General features: G+C 34.4%; 1 protein-coding gene across 1 annotated transcript in view; it reads right to left on the bottom strand.

Moving 5' to 3' along the window:
• Positions 1-15,708, bottom strand: part of LOC106472826 (fibrillin-1-like) — a gene marked incomplete at its 3' end in the record, with an annotated part of 59,053 nt that overhangs the window by 6,278 nt on the left and 37,067 nt on the right. Inside the window, exons 6-18 of the mRNA XM_022401364.1 lie at positions 13,337-13,468; positions 12,256-12,378; positions 10,499-10,750; positions 9,072-9,194; positions 8,498-8,620; positions 7,948-8,070; positions 7,063-7,176; positions 6,152-6,286; positions 4,441-4,566; positions 3,875-3,997; positions 3,418-3,552; positions 2,022-2,156; positions 294-422 (exon numbers count right to left, since the gene is read on the bottom strand). Of these exons, the coding sequence (XP_022257072.1) occupies positions 294-422; positions 2,022-2,156; positions 3,418-3,552; positions 3,875-3,997; positions 4,441-4,566; positions 6,152-6,286; positions 7,063-7,176; positions 7,948-8,070; positions 8,498-8,620; positions 9,072-9,194; positions 10,499-10,750; positions 12,256-12,378; positions 13,337-13,468 (1,773 nt within the window). The remainder of the gene's footprint in view (positions 1-293; positions 423-2,021; positions 2,157-3,417; positions 3,553-3,874; positions 3,998-4,440; positions 4,567-6,151; positions 6,287-7,062; positions 7,177-7,947; positions 8,071-8,497; positions 8,621-9,071; positions 9,195-10,498; positions 10,751-12,255; positions 12,379-13,336; positions 13,469-15,708) is intronic.

The raw sequence follows: 15,708 nt of genomic DNA, 5'->3' as shown, positions 1-15,708 counted from the left end.
ACTAGAATTAAGAACACAATGTTTTTGTCTGTAATAACAGATTTATTTTACTGTAACTAGAATTAAGAACACAATGTTTTTGTCTGTAATAACAGATTTATTTTACTGTAACTATAATTAAGAACACAATGTTTTTGTCTGTAATAACAGATTTATTTTACTGTAACTATAATTAAGAACACAATGTTTTTGTCTGTAATAACAGATTTATTTTACTGTAACTATAATTAAGAACACAAAAGGTACAGAGCTTCAGACATAATTTCTAATAATAATTGAAAGCTAATACTTACATCTTCCGAACGGATCCCCAGCTGTTCCAGGGGGGCAACGACATTCAAACCCTCCTTGTGTATTGGTGCAAATGGCTCCAATGCCACATCTTCCATTTGGACCAAACCTCTGGGCACACTCATTAATATCTTTATAAAAACAAAAAGATACAAAGAACCACAGTATTAACACTCATTCAGAGGTAGAGGTAATATTTGGTCAGAGTACTATTATAAAAATATAGTTTAAAAAGTTACAATAACACTGTAAGTAAAGACAAAAAGTATTTAGCTATATATTAGAACATAAACTAAACTAGGTAACACAAACACTCACTCAGAGGTAGAGGTAATATTTGGTCGGAGTACTATTATAAAAATATAGTTTAAAAAGTTACAATAACACTGTAAGTAAAGACAAAAAGTATTTAGCTATATGTTAGAACATAAACTAAACTAGGTAACACAAACACTCACTCAGAGGTAGAGGTAATATTTGGTCGGATAAGTGTGTTGTAGATGTTGTTACTGGAAACAATGAAGTATTTGATGTAAGTTAAGTGTGTTGTAGATGTTGTTATTGGAAACATTGAAGTATTTGGTCAGATAGGTGTGTTGTAGATGTGGTTATTAGAAACATTGAAGTATTTGATGTAAGTTAATTGTGTTGTAGATGTTGTTATTGGAAACAATGAAGTATTTGATGTAAGTTAAGTGTGTTGTAGATGTTGTTATTGGAAACAATGAAGTATTTGATGTAAGTTAAGTGTGTTGTAGATGTTGTTATTGGAAACAATGAAGTATTTGATGTAAGTTAAGTGTGTTGTAGATGTTGTTATTGGAAACATAAAGTATTTGATATAAGTTAGGTGTGTTGTAGATGTTGTTATTGGAAACAATGAAGTATTTGATGTAAGTTAAGTGTGCTATAGATGTTGTTATTGGAAACAATAAAGTATTTGGTATAAGTTAGGTGTGTTGTAGGGGTTCATCTGGTCAGTAGATAATTTATTACCTTCTTCTGATCATTAGAACATCCTTCAATATGTACATCTACACACAATAAATATTTAAATGAACATAAACACATACATACTACACCAGGCAAAGCAGTCCACAAGTTAATGACAATAACAGAGAAATGACTTCGTCAAAAAACAAGTCTAGATCTATTCTTCAATATGAAAAACTTCTAATATTTAAACTAGTACTCCTAACCTTTCCTTTCAAACAAGAAACCCATAGAAAGACCACTTAGGTCCTTAACAATCCTATTAAAACCCGTATCTTGTATGTGTGTGTAATAAATTTAAGTCACCAATTATTTTACAAACAAAACCCAGATAATTAAAAATGATTTAATGCTGGTTATAAAATGTTGCATAACTACTACCTGTAACGTACAACCTTTTCTCTGGAGAGAAAAGGTTGTACGTTACGGGTAGTAGTTGTTGTTTATGTCTTATGTACAGAACTACCCGTAACGTACAACCTTTTCTCTCTCTGTACATAAGACATAAACAACAACTACTACCCGTAACGTACAACCTTTTCTCTCTCTGTACATAAGACATAAACAACAACTACTACCTGTAACGTACAACCTTTTCTCTCTCTCTGTACATAAGACATAAACAACAACTACTACCCGTAACATACAACCTTTTCTCTCTCTGTACATAAGACATAAACAACAACTACTACCTGTAACGTACAATCTTTTCTCTCTCTCTCTGTAACAATACTCACCCCGACATAAAGCTCGGCCGTTGCCAGTATATCCGTGAGGACAGGAACACGAGAAACTACCAAGCGTATTCTCACAGATGGCCGCTTCACCACACTGACCACTAGGACCATATCGACTGTTGCATTCATTAATGTCTATAACAAAAGAAAGATTAGTAGAGACAAGAATTACAAATTCACTACCACTGTACTTAGTAAATAAACTATAATATATTTAATTCTCAAATGGACTTTTGGACTAATTTCATTCATGAAAAGAGTCCATATAATGAAGTTAACAAAGTACCAACCAATACAAAGTTTTCTGACATTTTTGGAAGCTCCAAATGCAGATTTGAATTACTGAAATAAATTATTAAGATATTTGCTCATTTATACACCATTGCTAAGGTAATAATTTACTTTCAGGAGAACGTTGTTAACATGTTGTAACATTCTTCACATCATTGCTGGAGTGACAATTTAATATCAGAATGTTGTAAAATTTACGCATCATTGATAGAGTGACGATTTAATATCAGAATGTTGTAACATTTACACATCATTAATAGTGACGATTTAATATCAGAATGTGGTAACATTTACGTATCATTGATAGAGTGACAATTTAATATCAGAATGTTGTAACATTTACACATCATTGATAGAGTAACGATTTAATATCAGAATGTTGTAACATTTACACATCATTGATAGAGTAATGATTTAATATCAGAATGTTGTAACATTTACACATCATTGATAGAGTGACGATTTAATATCAGAATGTTGTAACATTTACACATCATTGATAGAGTGATGATTTAATATCAGAATGTTGTAACATTTACATATCATTGATAGAGTAACGATTTAATATCAGAATGTTGTAACATTTACACATCATTGATAGAGTGACAATTTAATATCAGAATGTTGTAACATTTACGCATCACTGATAGAGTGACGATTTAATATCAGAATGTTGTAACATTTACACATCATTGATTGTGACGATTTAATATCAGAATGTTGTAACATTTACACATCATTGATTGTGACGATTTAATATCAGAATGTTGTAACATTTACACATCATTGATAGAGTGACGATTTAATATCAGAATGTTGCCGAGGTAATTTGAGGCAATTTAAATTTCTGGATACTGGTCCTAAAGTGAAATGTAAATTTCTGGAAAATGCAGCCATATTTGTGTTATCAATGCATATATGTAGCCAAATATATTTATTTATAAATCTAGTAAGTTACCTAAAAAACAGCCAGATCCATATTAAACATGAATGAACCATGTTATTTGGAATACAGTAAAGTCAACATTATTTATTTATGTATTGAGATGGTAGCCAGATCAATATTATTTAAGTACATACTGCCAGATTCATGACTACCACTAACCTTCACAATATCTAAAGGGATCTCCGGTAAAACCTGGTGGGCAAATACAATGGTAACTACCAGGAACGTTGGTACAAAGAGCACCCTGACCACACAGACCAGAAGGTCCATGATTGTTGTCACATTCGTTAATATCTGTTGTAAAAAAAATATGCAAACAACTGTTAATGCCGATCTTTATAATAAATGGAACAGTTACTTAACAATCATTAATGCCTGTCTTTAAAATAAACACAACAGTTAATTAACAATCCTTAATGCCTATCTTTATAATAAAGAAAACAGTTAATTTTAAAGTGGTAGTTTAAAAGCTAGTAATCTCTTACATATTATTATTTTACTGATTTAGAGAAGAATCTATACAAACAGAACAACAGAGTAATAAAATAGTCATTAGGAGATTTGTTTTTTAATCTGTTCTATATGACACAATAAAATGGATTTGGAACTTTCATACCTGTACAACCTGCTCCAATGTTTCCTGGAATAAAAGTAAATCCCAATTCACAGACACAATTCGCTTCTCGTCCACTAACCTGGCACGTGGCATGAGGCCCACAGTCCATGTCATAGCAAGGTGCTAAGTCACAACGAAAAAACCCAAAACTAAGCATATACTATTTATCTCCAAGATAACAGTCGCTCAATTTTATCGTTATAGTTCAACATGATATATGCAATAATAATTAAAGAGGTCTAGAAAACCTTAACTTTCTACACTAACAGTAAAATACACAAATAATTTCAATTTTAACACATCATTGTTATACACTACCAATAAAATACACAAATATTTTCAACTTTAAAATACCATTACACTAGTAATGGAATACAATACTGACACTTTGGTTAAAATTTTCCGTGTTTTGTTAACTCTTGTAAATTTCACATTAAAAATTAAAACTTCAGCTGGAAGGATCAAACAAAGTAATACTGCTATTTACCAATATATAATTTTCAGATTTAGCTGTTTAAAAACTGTCAACGATAGGTATTATGTGTAATGATGGTAGTGTTACTTACATCTACAGGCATCTTTTGGGTTTCCAACCATCGTGTCAGGACAAACACATTGATACCCTCCATCATTATTGATGCACTTTGCACTGATTCCACAAGGGAAACGTCCGAACACACATTCGTTAATATCTAGCCCAAAATAACAATAAATGTTACATTTCTTTATTATGGTAACTTCTCTGAATCTTCAACTCGTTAAAGTTTACAATGAATTAACTAAAATATCATCATTCTAAACGACATTCAACTTTATCAGCACCATTACCATCAATCTGCTCATGCAGGAGCATATTGTGGTTTTGCAATGGTCTGATGCAGTGTTAAAGGTCTGGCAACTTTTAAGTTTAACGGTATAATAAATCTGTAAAGCAATTTTTAAAGTTCCTTTAATTCAAGTAATAATGATCATATGAATGAAGTGAGTTCTATATATTACACGTATAAGATCATATATATTCCTCCCATCTTACAAATTCAAAACATTCATACAGAAAGGGTTTCACCGCTGAACATCAACATTTTATTCGGCAATCACCGGTGTTACATTTCATTTTCATTCAAATCAAAAACAAATGTCTATAGCCCCTAGATTTTCTCTGTGTATAAAATGGTCTATTTTTACTACACTAGTTCAATATAGACTACTTCTTAGGAATTAGACTAGTAAATCAAGGTTAGTTGAAAAAATATTCAGCAGGCATGCAGTATCCCACAATGCTTTTCTCTAACTGTATTCTGTGTTCCTCATCTAGGCACTTCCTATATCAAATGAATGATTGGAATTTATGAAGAACTTGTCAGTCATTTTATGTTTGTTTGTTGGCTTTGTGCAATAGCCATCACTAAAACAGCTAGTCAACATCATCCACAGCCAACTCCAGGGTTATTTAAGTGAGAACAAATAGTAGAATTTGAGCATCATTTTCATAATGCACCCAAGATCTAAAGTGCAAAGTGTGTCTTTTTATGGTAACAGGACATAAATCAGGGAACCTCAGCTACAGTCCAGCATGATAACCAGTGGGCTGCACTCAGTCTCTTATCAGGGCAATTATTAATAGAAGTACAATATATATATATATATATATATATATGTTGCATTTGTTCCGATTTTCACAGAAGGTTTATGGCACCTATTGGGGTTTGCTACATGAAATAACATTTATTGATAAAAACAAAAACACAATACTACAAACAAGAATAGCTGACTTCTTTCTGCATACACGGCAAGTACACAGCACTTCATAGACACTTAATAAACAAAATTACCATATTGGCCCGATTATAAGGCGATCCCATTTTCAGAAACCATAGGAAAGAAAACAAATTGTAAGTCATAACGTCCTTTTTTAGGTCCGCAAAGTCAATAAATGCAAGAATTAGTGATGGCCTTGAACAAACATTGGGCACCATGCATAGATGGATGCTATTTGGACATTCAGGAATGCAACAGGCTAGAGTAGGGGGGAAGGAACCTGTAGTCGGCTACGATTATAAGGCGACTATGAATTTTACAACCTAATTATAATCGGGCCAATACGGTAAAAGAGAAACAGCATTTCATTTATCAAATAGTGTGGTTATCATTATTTAAAAGTATAAAAAAATCGCATTTAAAAAACTGCACAATAAATACTAGAGCAACTTATAGAATAAACTAGAACATAGAAGCATTTTATCACGACTAAGATCTTTTTTAATCAAAAAAAATTACCTCTACAGGGACTTTCAGATGTTGGTTGTATTTTTTCATACCCATTTTTACAGTCGCACCTATGGCTACCAATCGTATTCACACAAACTGCATTGAGACCACAGATGTTTCTTACTTTTGTACATTCGTCAATATCTACAAACAAATGAAAAAAAATCGTCATGCTTCATTTTAATGACAAGGTTGACCAATTTTTTATTGTAAAGTACTTGATCACAAACTCTAGAAATGAAAATTAAAGGCTTTGTAAGTGTAGAATAAATAAGCCTAGTGATAACAAACCTAACTCTGATTGTTTTGTTTTTAATTTCGCACAAAGCTACGTGAGGGCTATCTACACTAGCCGTCCCTAACTTAGCAGTGATTGGTTTGTTACGAATTTCGCGCAAAGCTAAATTAGGTACTGCGCTAGCTGTCCTTAATTTAGCAGTGTAAGACTAGAAGGAAGGCAGCGAGTCATCACTACCAACCGCCAACTCTTTTACCAACGAATAGTGGGATTGACCGTCACATTATAACGCCTCCACGGCTGAAAGGGCGAGCATGTTTGGTTTGACAGGGATTCGAACCCGCGACCCGCAAATTACGAGTCGAGCGTCATAACCACCTGGCCATGCCACTTAGCAGTAAAAGACTAGAGGGAAGGCAGCTAGTCATCACCACTAACTCTCGGGCTACTCTTTTACCAACGAATAGTAGGATTGACTGTCACATTAATATACCCCACAGTTGAAAGGGCGAGCATGTTTGGTGGGACGGGGATTCGAACCCGCGACCCATGCCGGGCCAACTCGGATCATAATGGCAATAAGTCTATTATAGATATATTTAGACTAACACAAGAAACGTAGTCCAGATAGCTAGGTCTTCACGTACTTATTAGCAGATATTTTGTATAAATCTTCACTCACCAGTGCAGTATTTTCCTTTGTCCTGGAAACCATTCCTGCATCTACAGATACCACCGATGCACTCAGCGTTTTCAGTACATTCAAAATTTCCTTGGCACTGCACGTCTACTCTAACTGTAAAATAAAAAAAACAAAAATTCATGTTCCCGTTTACTCTACTGTAGCCCCAAGCTGTGCACATTTGTCGTCTAACGGGATAATGATTTATTGGAAGGGATTCAAAGGATTTCAAGGATTGACGTCTCTTCTTTTCTGATAAGAGGTGATCTTATCGAACTTTACAAGATTATCAGGGCGATCAGATTTCTTTGTGCTATATTCTGAAGAGAATATGACGAGAGGATTAAAGACAGGATAAGCTTCAGTTATGACAGTTTTATTTTTATAACAGCGTTAGAAGCCAGCACTTTACAGAACTGACGCAAGACCACTAGGTTTGTCGAGGGTGTTTGTTTGTTTGTAATTAAGCACAAAGCTACACAATGGGCTATCTGTGCTCTGCCCACCACGGGTATCGAAACCAAGACTCTAGCGTTGTATGTCCGCAAACATACCGCTGTGCCACTGGGGGGCGGCGTAATGTAAAATACATTTTTAAGCTACATCAACTAAAAGTTATTGTTGTACTTTCTGAAGTTACTTGAAGTCCTGTGGTAAGACCTAACAAAAATGATTAATATTTAAGTCACTGATGTTGCGCGAGGCTGAGGGAAAATATTCTTAATTTGGAACGTCAAGGGAAATGTCTCGAGATTCCACGTCTATGCATTTCAAAATAACCGGTGTATTCTTCACTCCGAGGAACTTTAAACAGTAAAACAAGGTATAAACTGTTATCTCAAACTATACTTTGTTGTTGTAATAAACAATTAATGGCGACCTTACCTCTGTCACAAAGGACATTTGCGTTTCCAGTGAAACCATCTCGACATTTACACACATAGGACCCAGGTACATTATTACAGATGGCGTTTTCTCCACAAGACTGGCGTAAACATTCGTCAATATCTTCAAAAATAAAATGTTTGTTTAGCTAATACATTTCGGGTATATTTTAACCAAGCACCCTATAATAATTAACATTAGGTTAAGTTATCCGCACAACAGATGTATATAGTCTAAATGGAGGAAGGATAGCCAAGGATAACTGTAATAAAAAAATCATGACAGATTACGCGTTTTTTGTTTTTTTTTACATCCCTCTTTATTACAAATTTCAAAAGAAAGGCACACGAGTGTTAAAACAACATTTATAATACTTCGCTGACTTTCAGAATTCAAAGTTAATAGCCTTAACGGGAAAAAAATTACGACTTCCTATTGCAGTTACTTGTTTTTCTAGTTGGTTGATTATACGGCCCTCTTATCATTTTACATTTTTTAAATCCCAAAACTGTCATTAATAAATGTGTCCGTTGAATGTCCGGTTACGTACCAGCACAGATGGCTTTTGGATTTCCGGCGTAACCTGGTAAACATCTACACTCGTAAGATCCCGGCAGGTTGTAACATTCTGCATTGACTCCACATGCGTTAGGCTTGCGGCATTCGTCTTCGTCTGCAGTAAAAAATTGCATTATCTCAATAGTCTATATGCCTATGGTCTGGAAACGTTTGGGATTATGGTCGAACACGTCGTTAACAGCGAATGTGTTAAAAAAAAAAACACTATTTCATTGTTTACTTGTAATCAGTTTGTTATGTTGGATTGGATTAATTAATTTCTAAGTTACATTAGCTTCTTTCTGTTCAGAAGTTCTTAGTATGTACTTTTTTGGTATTACACGAGTTTTTACTATAAAAAAAAAGGCTTGAAGAGAGTTACATTTGTAACTTAATGTAACAGCTTATAATATTAGTATTGTTTGATACTAGGAAATAGAGGGGGGAAATCAGTTTTTGAGATTACACGACGCGTTAAATACCTAAAAAATAAATATGGATTTTTAATATTGTACATACTAAAGTTACACAAAATCACATCAAAATTATGTCATTAAACCACGCACCTGTGCATCCTGCTGAAGAATAGGGGTCGCCCCTGTAGCCTGGTTTGCAAATACATTGATAACTGCCAGGAGTATTTTCACAGTGTGAATTAAAGCCACATGAATTAGGGCATTCGTTGATGTCTGTAAATAAAGAACATTAAAATATATATATTTATATCTATTGAAAATTTAAATCTATGACCAAGTTCAAAATTCCGTTTTTTTTATTTAAGATTATTAAATTAGGATGAAAAAGAAAGAGGCCTACGTCTCACTTAGAAAATCAACCAGATGCGGTAAAATAACCACCAAAATAACGCTACGTCTCACTTAGAAAATCAACCAGATGCGGTAAAATAACCACCAAAATAACGCTACGTCTCACTTAGAAAATCAACCAGAGGCGGTAAAATAACCACTAAAATAACGCTACGTCTCACTCAGAAAATCAACCAGAAGCGGTAAAATAACCACCAAAATAACGCTACGCCTCACTTGGAAAATCAACCAGAGGCGGTAAAATAACGCTACGTCTCACTTAGAAAATCAACCAGAGGCGGTAAAATAACACTACGTCTCACTTAGAAAATCAACCAGAGGCGGTAAAATAACCACCAAAATAACACTACATCTCACTTAGAAAATTAACCAGAGGCGGTAAAATAACCACCAAAATAACGCTACGTCTCACTTAGAAAATCAACCAGAGGCGGTAAAATAACCACCAAAATAACGCTACGTCTCACTTAGAAAATCAACCAGAAGCGGTAAAATAACCACCAAAATAACACTACGTCTCACTTAGAAAATCAACCAGAGGCGGTAAAATAACCACCAAAATAACCTACGTCTCACTTAGAAAATCAACCAGAGGCGGTAAAATAACCACTACGTACTCACTTAGAAAATCAACCAGAGGCGGTAAAATAACACTACGTCTCACTTAGAAAATCAACCAGAGGCAGTAAAATAACGTGTAACTGATACTTTGTTAATAATTACAATTTAAAATTGTCGATTGTTTTTTATTACCTTACACTAATTATAGGATAAACTGTTAGAATCTTTAGTTACTTTTTGACTTATTTACGTTTAATAATACGAAGTTACAAATCGCTACAGTTGACTTGATTTTTAAATATACGGCAAAGCGTTCTCTCGAACTTCGAAAAAGTTAAAAGAAGAACTAGGGAACTGTATAATAAATCTATTCATTATTAGAGGCGTCACTGGGCGCTGACACACAGGGCCCATGCCCCGATTCTCTTTGACAGAGCCTCGGATCCTCGGTTGGTGTCTTGCAAAATCAGATTAAAATTCCCACACCTATGGGATCGAGCTCCGAATATTTTAATCACCTAGCGACGCCTCTGCTCATGATTTAAACGTACTCGTGCATAGTGTATTGCAGTAAGCCAAATTAATTATTTAATTTTGAAACCCACCAACACAGCCAAGTTTTGGATTTCCGGTGTATCCTGGCGGGCATTCGCAATAATAGCTTCCTGGTGTGTTGATACACTGAGCGAAAGATCCACAGCTAAACCCTGGATTTCTACATTCGTCGATATCTACACAGCCTTGATCGGGAGTAGGGTTCCCTTGGTAACCAGGCTGACAAGAGCACTGATAGCCGCCTCTCGTGTTCGTGCAGATGGCTCTAGGACCACAAGGTTGGTGCGAACATTCGTCCATATCTGAAATGAAAATCTGTTAAAACATCCAAAAGCCAGTTGCTTGTATTTCACAGATTTAGCGATTCTAAAATACATACCACCCCTCCAATAAGGGTAAAGTATTTAACGGTTCTGGACTATTTACTAAGCCTACAATACGTATAAAATGATTTAGCAGTTCTGAGACAATTACTAAACCCCCAATAAGCATTAGAAATATGTAGAAGTTCTGAGATAGTTGCAAAGAAAGACTGAAATATGGGTAAACAAGATTAAACTATTTTGGGACAGTTACTAAGCCTACAAAACAGGTGAAAAGGTTTAGCATTTCTGAGAGAGTTACTAAGCCTATAACATGGGTAAAAAGATATACCAGTTCTGGGACTGTTACTAAGCCTACAACACGGATAAAAGGTTTAAAAACATCCTAAAACTATTCGCCATTTTCATCAGTAAACATCATCAACGCAAAATTTTAAGGTTTATCTTTTTAGAGCAGACAACAAAAAAGTTGTAAATGTTCGAATCTGAGAAAAACGGGGGTCGGAAAAAAATCAGTTTGAAATGTTGTTGAGGGGATCATTTAAAGACCACTAAACCAGAGGTTTATTTATGAAAACCACGTTAGCATAGTAAGCCAGAGCAAGATCAGTTAGAAGAAACAGGTAAATCAACTTTACCACCTACAAAGTCACTACAACTATGATTTAGGTTATTGAAATGCTTCCAAACTATGGTTGATTTTTCCTATGTTTCGAGGAATGGTAGTAAAATTTTATAGCTCACGAAATGGCGCCTAATTTCGGACAAATAAGGAATAAACCTGATTTAGAAGAAAGTTACCTTAGCTATGTATGCACACGTATAACGTTTCAACAACGTGACACTATATTATAGTGTGACACATTTTCAACAAGGTGACACTTGATTACAATATGAAATTTTCAATAAGGTATCGCTTATTACAATGTGACACATTTTCAACAAGGTGAAACTTTATTATAGTGTGACACATCTTCAACAAGGTGACACTTTATTATAGTGTGACACATTTTCAACAAGGTGACACTTGATTACAATATGAAATTTTCAATAAGGTATCGCTTTTTACAATGTGACACATTTTCAACAAGGTGAAACTTTATTATTGTGTGATACAGTTAAGATCTGGAATATTAACGTTTTTAGAGACAGACAGTTTAACTTTTCCAACTAGTGGCGTAAAATGATAAAGAAACCTTGTTGGTCCACATTTTTATTTAACCTTGTCACGACCTAATGAAATTATATAGAGTTAGTGTGGCCAGACGTTCATGAAGATAAACTCATTTCACTTCGCGTGCTTTTTAAAGAATAGGTTCAGCCTGAAGCGTCGTACATTTAGACAAGTCACGCAATGTAAATTAAACAGACGTATTATAAAAGAACCTAGCTACCAATCAAACAATCGCAAGTTGTCTTGCCAGATGGAATTCACTAAAATGGTAGAGAGAGATAACAATCGAAGATTTTCAAGTTAACCCTACCAGAACAAGCTTCAAAAGGATCTCCTGTAAAACCTTGCGGGCAAAAGCATTCAAAGGAACCTTGAATATTGCGACATTCCGCACCTCTTCCGCACGAATTCGGATCCAAACACTCGTCGACATCTGTATGAAAAAAAAAAGTTACATTTATAATTATCTGAACTTTAATAATTCATTAAATCGAACAAATTTCTGTATTTGACATAAGATTTAGGCTTAGTCAGTAGGCTTAAGAAAAAATCTAAGTGCTTTCAGTTAAACTGACTAACAAATAATTCAAACGTACAAAAAAAAACTCATTGTTATTTGTGATGTGATTAAATATAATAGTAAAGTTACATAATAACAAAAGGGACAAAGAAAAACTTTAAATAATCCCAGAATAAAAATGTGTTAAAGTCGATAAAGAAAAAACTGAATTTTCCCGTAATTTCAGATAAAAAATTTTCCTTGTTTAATAAATATTTAAATTTAATTTTTTTGTTTCTAATAAACGTAAAATATATGTAACTTTAGTTAACCCATATTTAGGCATAAGGTTTAGGAAACCTTGTTTCTTATATTTTATTCTACTCCAATATTTATACATCGTTTTGTAAAATAAAAGAATGTTATTGTATTCAAATATTTATAGATCAGTTTGTAAGAATAGGGGCATGCTTTCGGTATAAAATACTTTTAACAGTTGCTATCTTTTCTCAGTTTGACATTCCATCTCTCCTTGTGTTCTTTTTGAGAGATAGTTGCGTACCCCCCCCCCTTTATTCGAACCTGTACCCCTGTATTCGAAAAGTAATTTTAATCCCTAGAGAGGTTACACGATATTAATTCTGTATCTAGTCCCCACTGTGAACAGTCTTTAACACATTCAGAATAAAAAGTCCCTGACCGAGCTCGTCTCTAACTGGCTGTGTTTGAGCTACACTTTTAAACTAGTAACTATAAATAATACCAAGAAGTTCTAGCACAAAAGCCGATAACATCATATTAATTCTTTTAGGAGAGAGTCGATCGTTGGCCTAGCTCGCTTCATTAAAAGTTTAAAAAACCCGCACGAGTTTGGCGGGAATGAATTTCTCACCTACGCAGGATACTGTTCCGTTGCCAGTGAACCCAGCTAAACACTTGCACACGTAGTGACCAGGCAGGTTGCAACATTCAGAATTGGGAACGCAGGCAGCAGCAAGAGATGGGATCTCACATTCGTTGATATCTGGTGAAAACAAAAAAAATTACCATTTGTGAAAAATGACAAACTGAACTAATAAAATTCACTAACCTGACAAAAATATTAATAAGGCGGTTCGATAAGAACACTACTTCTCAAAATAACGTGGTAAATATGCATATTTAATCTTGTAGCCCAACAATGTGTGTATGTATTATATTATTTGTTAACAATTTAGTTATTGACTAATCCCACGTTTCGCTTTTTGTTAAAAAATCCAAAATAAATACTATATAGTTAAATTAAAGTATCTGAAATAGTAGGAATCACTAACGTTGAGGGACAAAAACATAAATATCTTGCATCAGCATGACCCAATGTTTATTTATTTATTAAGAAATGTAGTATAAGAATTGTTCAGAATGTTACACTTAACGTTCAATGCTTGATGGACGAGATCTAAGTACCCTTAAAAATTAAAATATTTTAATAATGCTTTCGTTAGTCCTAAAAAACACAATCTTCAAAGTTAGCTGTGATTTATTTTAACTGCTGTTACGAGAAGCGGTATGCGCCACCTGTTGAGTTTCTGAGAAAGTTACACATCCTCGACACCGCAGTAACCAGCGCCACCAAATACGGTAATCTCTACTTTCAGTTAGTTGCTTTAAGCCATTTCAGCAAAAATGAACGGCCTTGAAAATCGTTAAAAATACTCCACTGCCGCGATTGGCTTGGTCGGGCCCCTGACCCTGCGTCACTGAACCCTTCTTGCCAGATTCCGTATCCGTTGCAAGAATTGGATTCTTTCCCAAGAAGGACAATACACAGTAGAATGACCCACCCGTGATGTGTACAGTTGAACAGCTAATGTAAACAATATTTAAGTTTCAAGGTTTATTTTAAGTTGTTTTCAAGTTATTATTTAAATATGTTCTTAAAAGACGTGGCCAAAGAAGCTAGTAAATATACAAAGGGAAGATGTTAGGTTAATCTCAGTACAGAAGAAAGTACAGGTGGGGTAAAAAAAAAATGATCAGGTATGCCGTGAAACGAGTCTGTCTATGAAACTTCGTAGGCGTTAAAACCAGCCGACCCTGCGACTGTGTGGGTTTCGCTGCCTGAGGTTGGATGCAGTGATCATTTAGTGACTAAACTGTTAGTTGAGTGTGTAGGCTGGTAGGTCGCCAACTTTATTAGCAGGCCTTGAACACTGGCCAACTGTCACTGCAGTAGTCATGCTATTTGATGAAGTTATAAGGAATTGTCGGTAACTTCATTAATCATTTTTAATAAGATACGTCCTGGAGCTTAAATTTTGAACTTATTTTTAAAAATTAAGTTTTCGCAATATTAAATAGTGGTGCCGCCTGGAGCTTAAATTTTGAACTTATTTTTAAAAATTAAGTTTTCGCAATATAAATAGTGGTGCCGCCTGGAGCTTAAATTTTGAATTTATTTTTAAAAATTAAGTTTTCGCAATGTATATGCATAATGCCATCTAAAATTTAATATAACGAAGTTATTCACGAGTACATAAATTGAAAACTCAAAAATGAAGACTACTATTTTCAGAGCATGTATACATCTTTGGAGGAAAAAAAAACCTCTTTATAAAAGCTTCAAGAAATGAACTCTAAAAACACGAAATAAAAAAAATCGCTGAAATAGTATTCAAAGAACTTTTCTTGAATGTTTACCTTTTGAAAACAAATATAGTGTCATTGTAAAGGGATTTGTTAATATAATTGTCCCCCCAACCCATCTGAATAAATGATCGCAATCTGCGGGTCGCGGGTTTGAATCCCCGTCACACCAAACATGCTCGCTCTTTCAGCCGTAGGAGCGTTATAATGTGACGTTCAATCCCACTATTCGTTGGCAAAAGAGTAGCCCAAGAGTTGGCGGTGGGTAGTGATGACTAGCTGCCTTCCCTCTAATCTTACACTGCTAAATTAGGGACGGTTAGCGCAGATAGCCCTCGTGTAGCTTTGCGCGAAATTCATAACAAACAAAACTAAACCGAATAAACGGCTTTGTTATAAGTCGAGTAGCCTCGTCAACAGTGGATACAGCATATATATAGTTTGGTTGATATATTTTGACACACTCCTCTTTACGGTGTTTAAAATACGTAATACTGACTGGAGTATAAAACAGAAATTTATGAATAAATGAAACGCCAGTGATCTCCAGATAATTTTTCTATTTTCTCAACGTTTCGGTTTTACGTCCTCATCATTCCTCTTTAGTTTCATTCAGTTCTTATTAAAAATATACATTCA

Source organism: Limulus polyphemus, unplaced genomic scaffold, assembly GCF_000517525.1.
Source record: "Limulus polyphemus unplaced genomic scaffold, Limulus_polyphemus-2.1.2 Scaffold5641, whole genome shotgun sequence".
Lineage (NCBI taxonomy): Eukaryota > Metazoa > Arthropoda > Merostomata > Xiphosura > Limulidae > Limulus > Limulus polyphemus.
The sequence above is the reverse complement of the archived record's forward strand: the minus strand, read 5'-3'. Positions and strand labels throughout refer to the sequence as shown.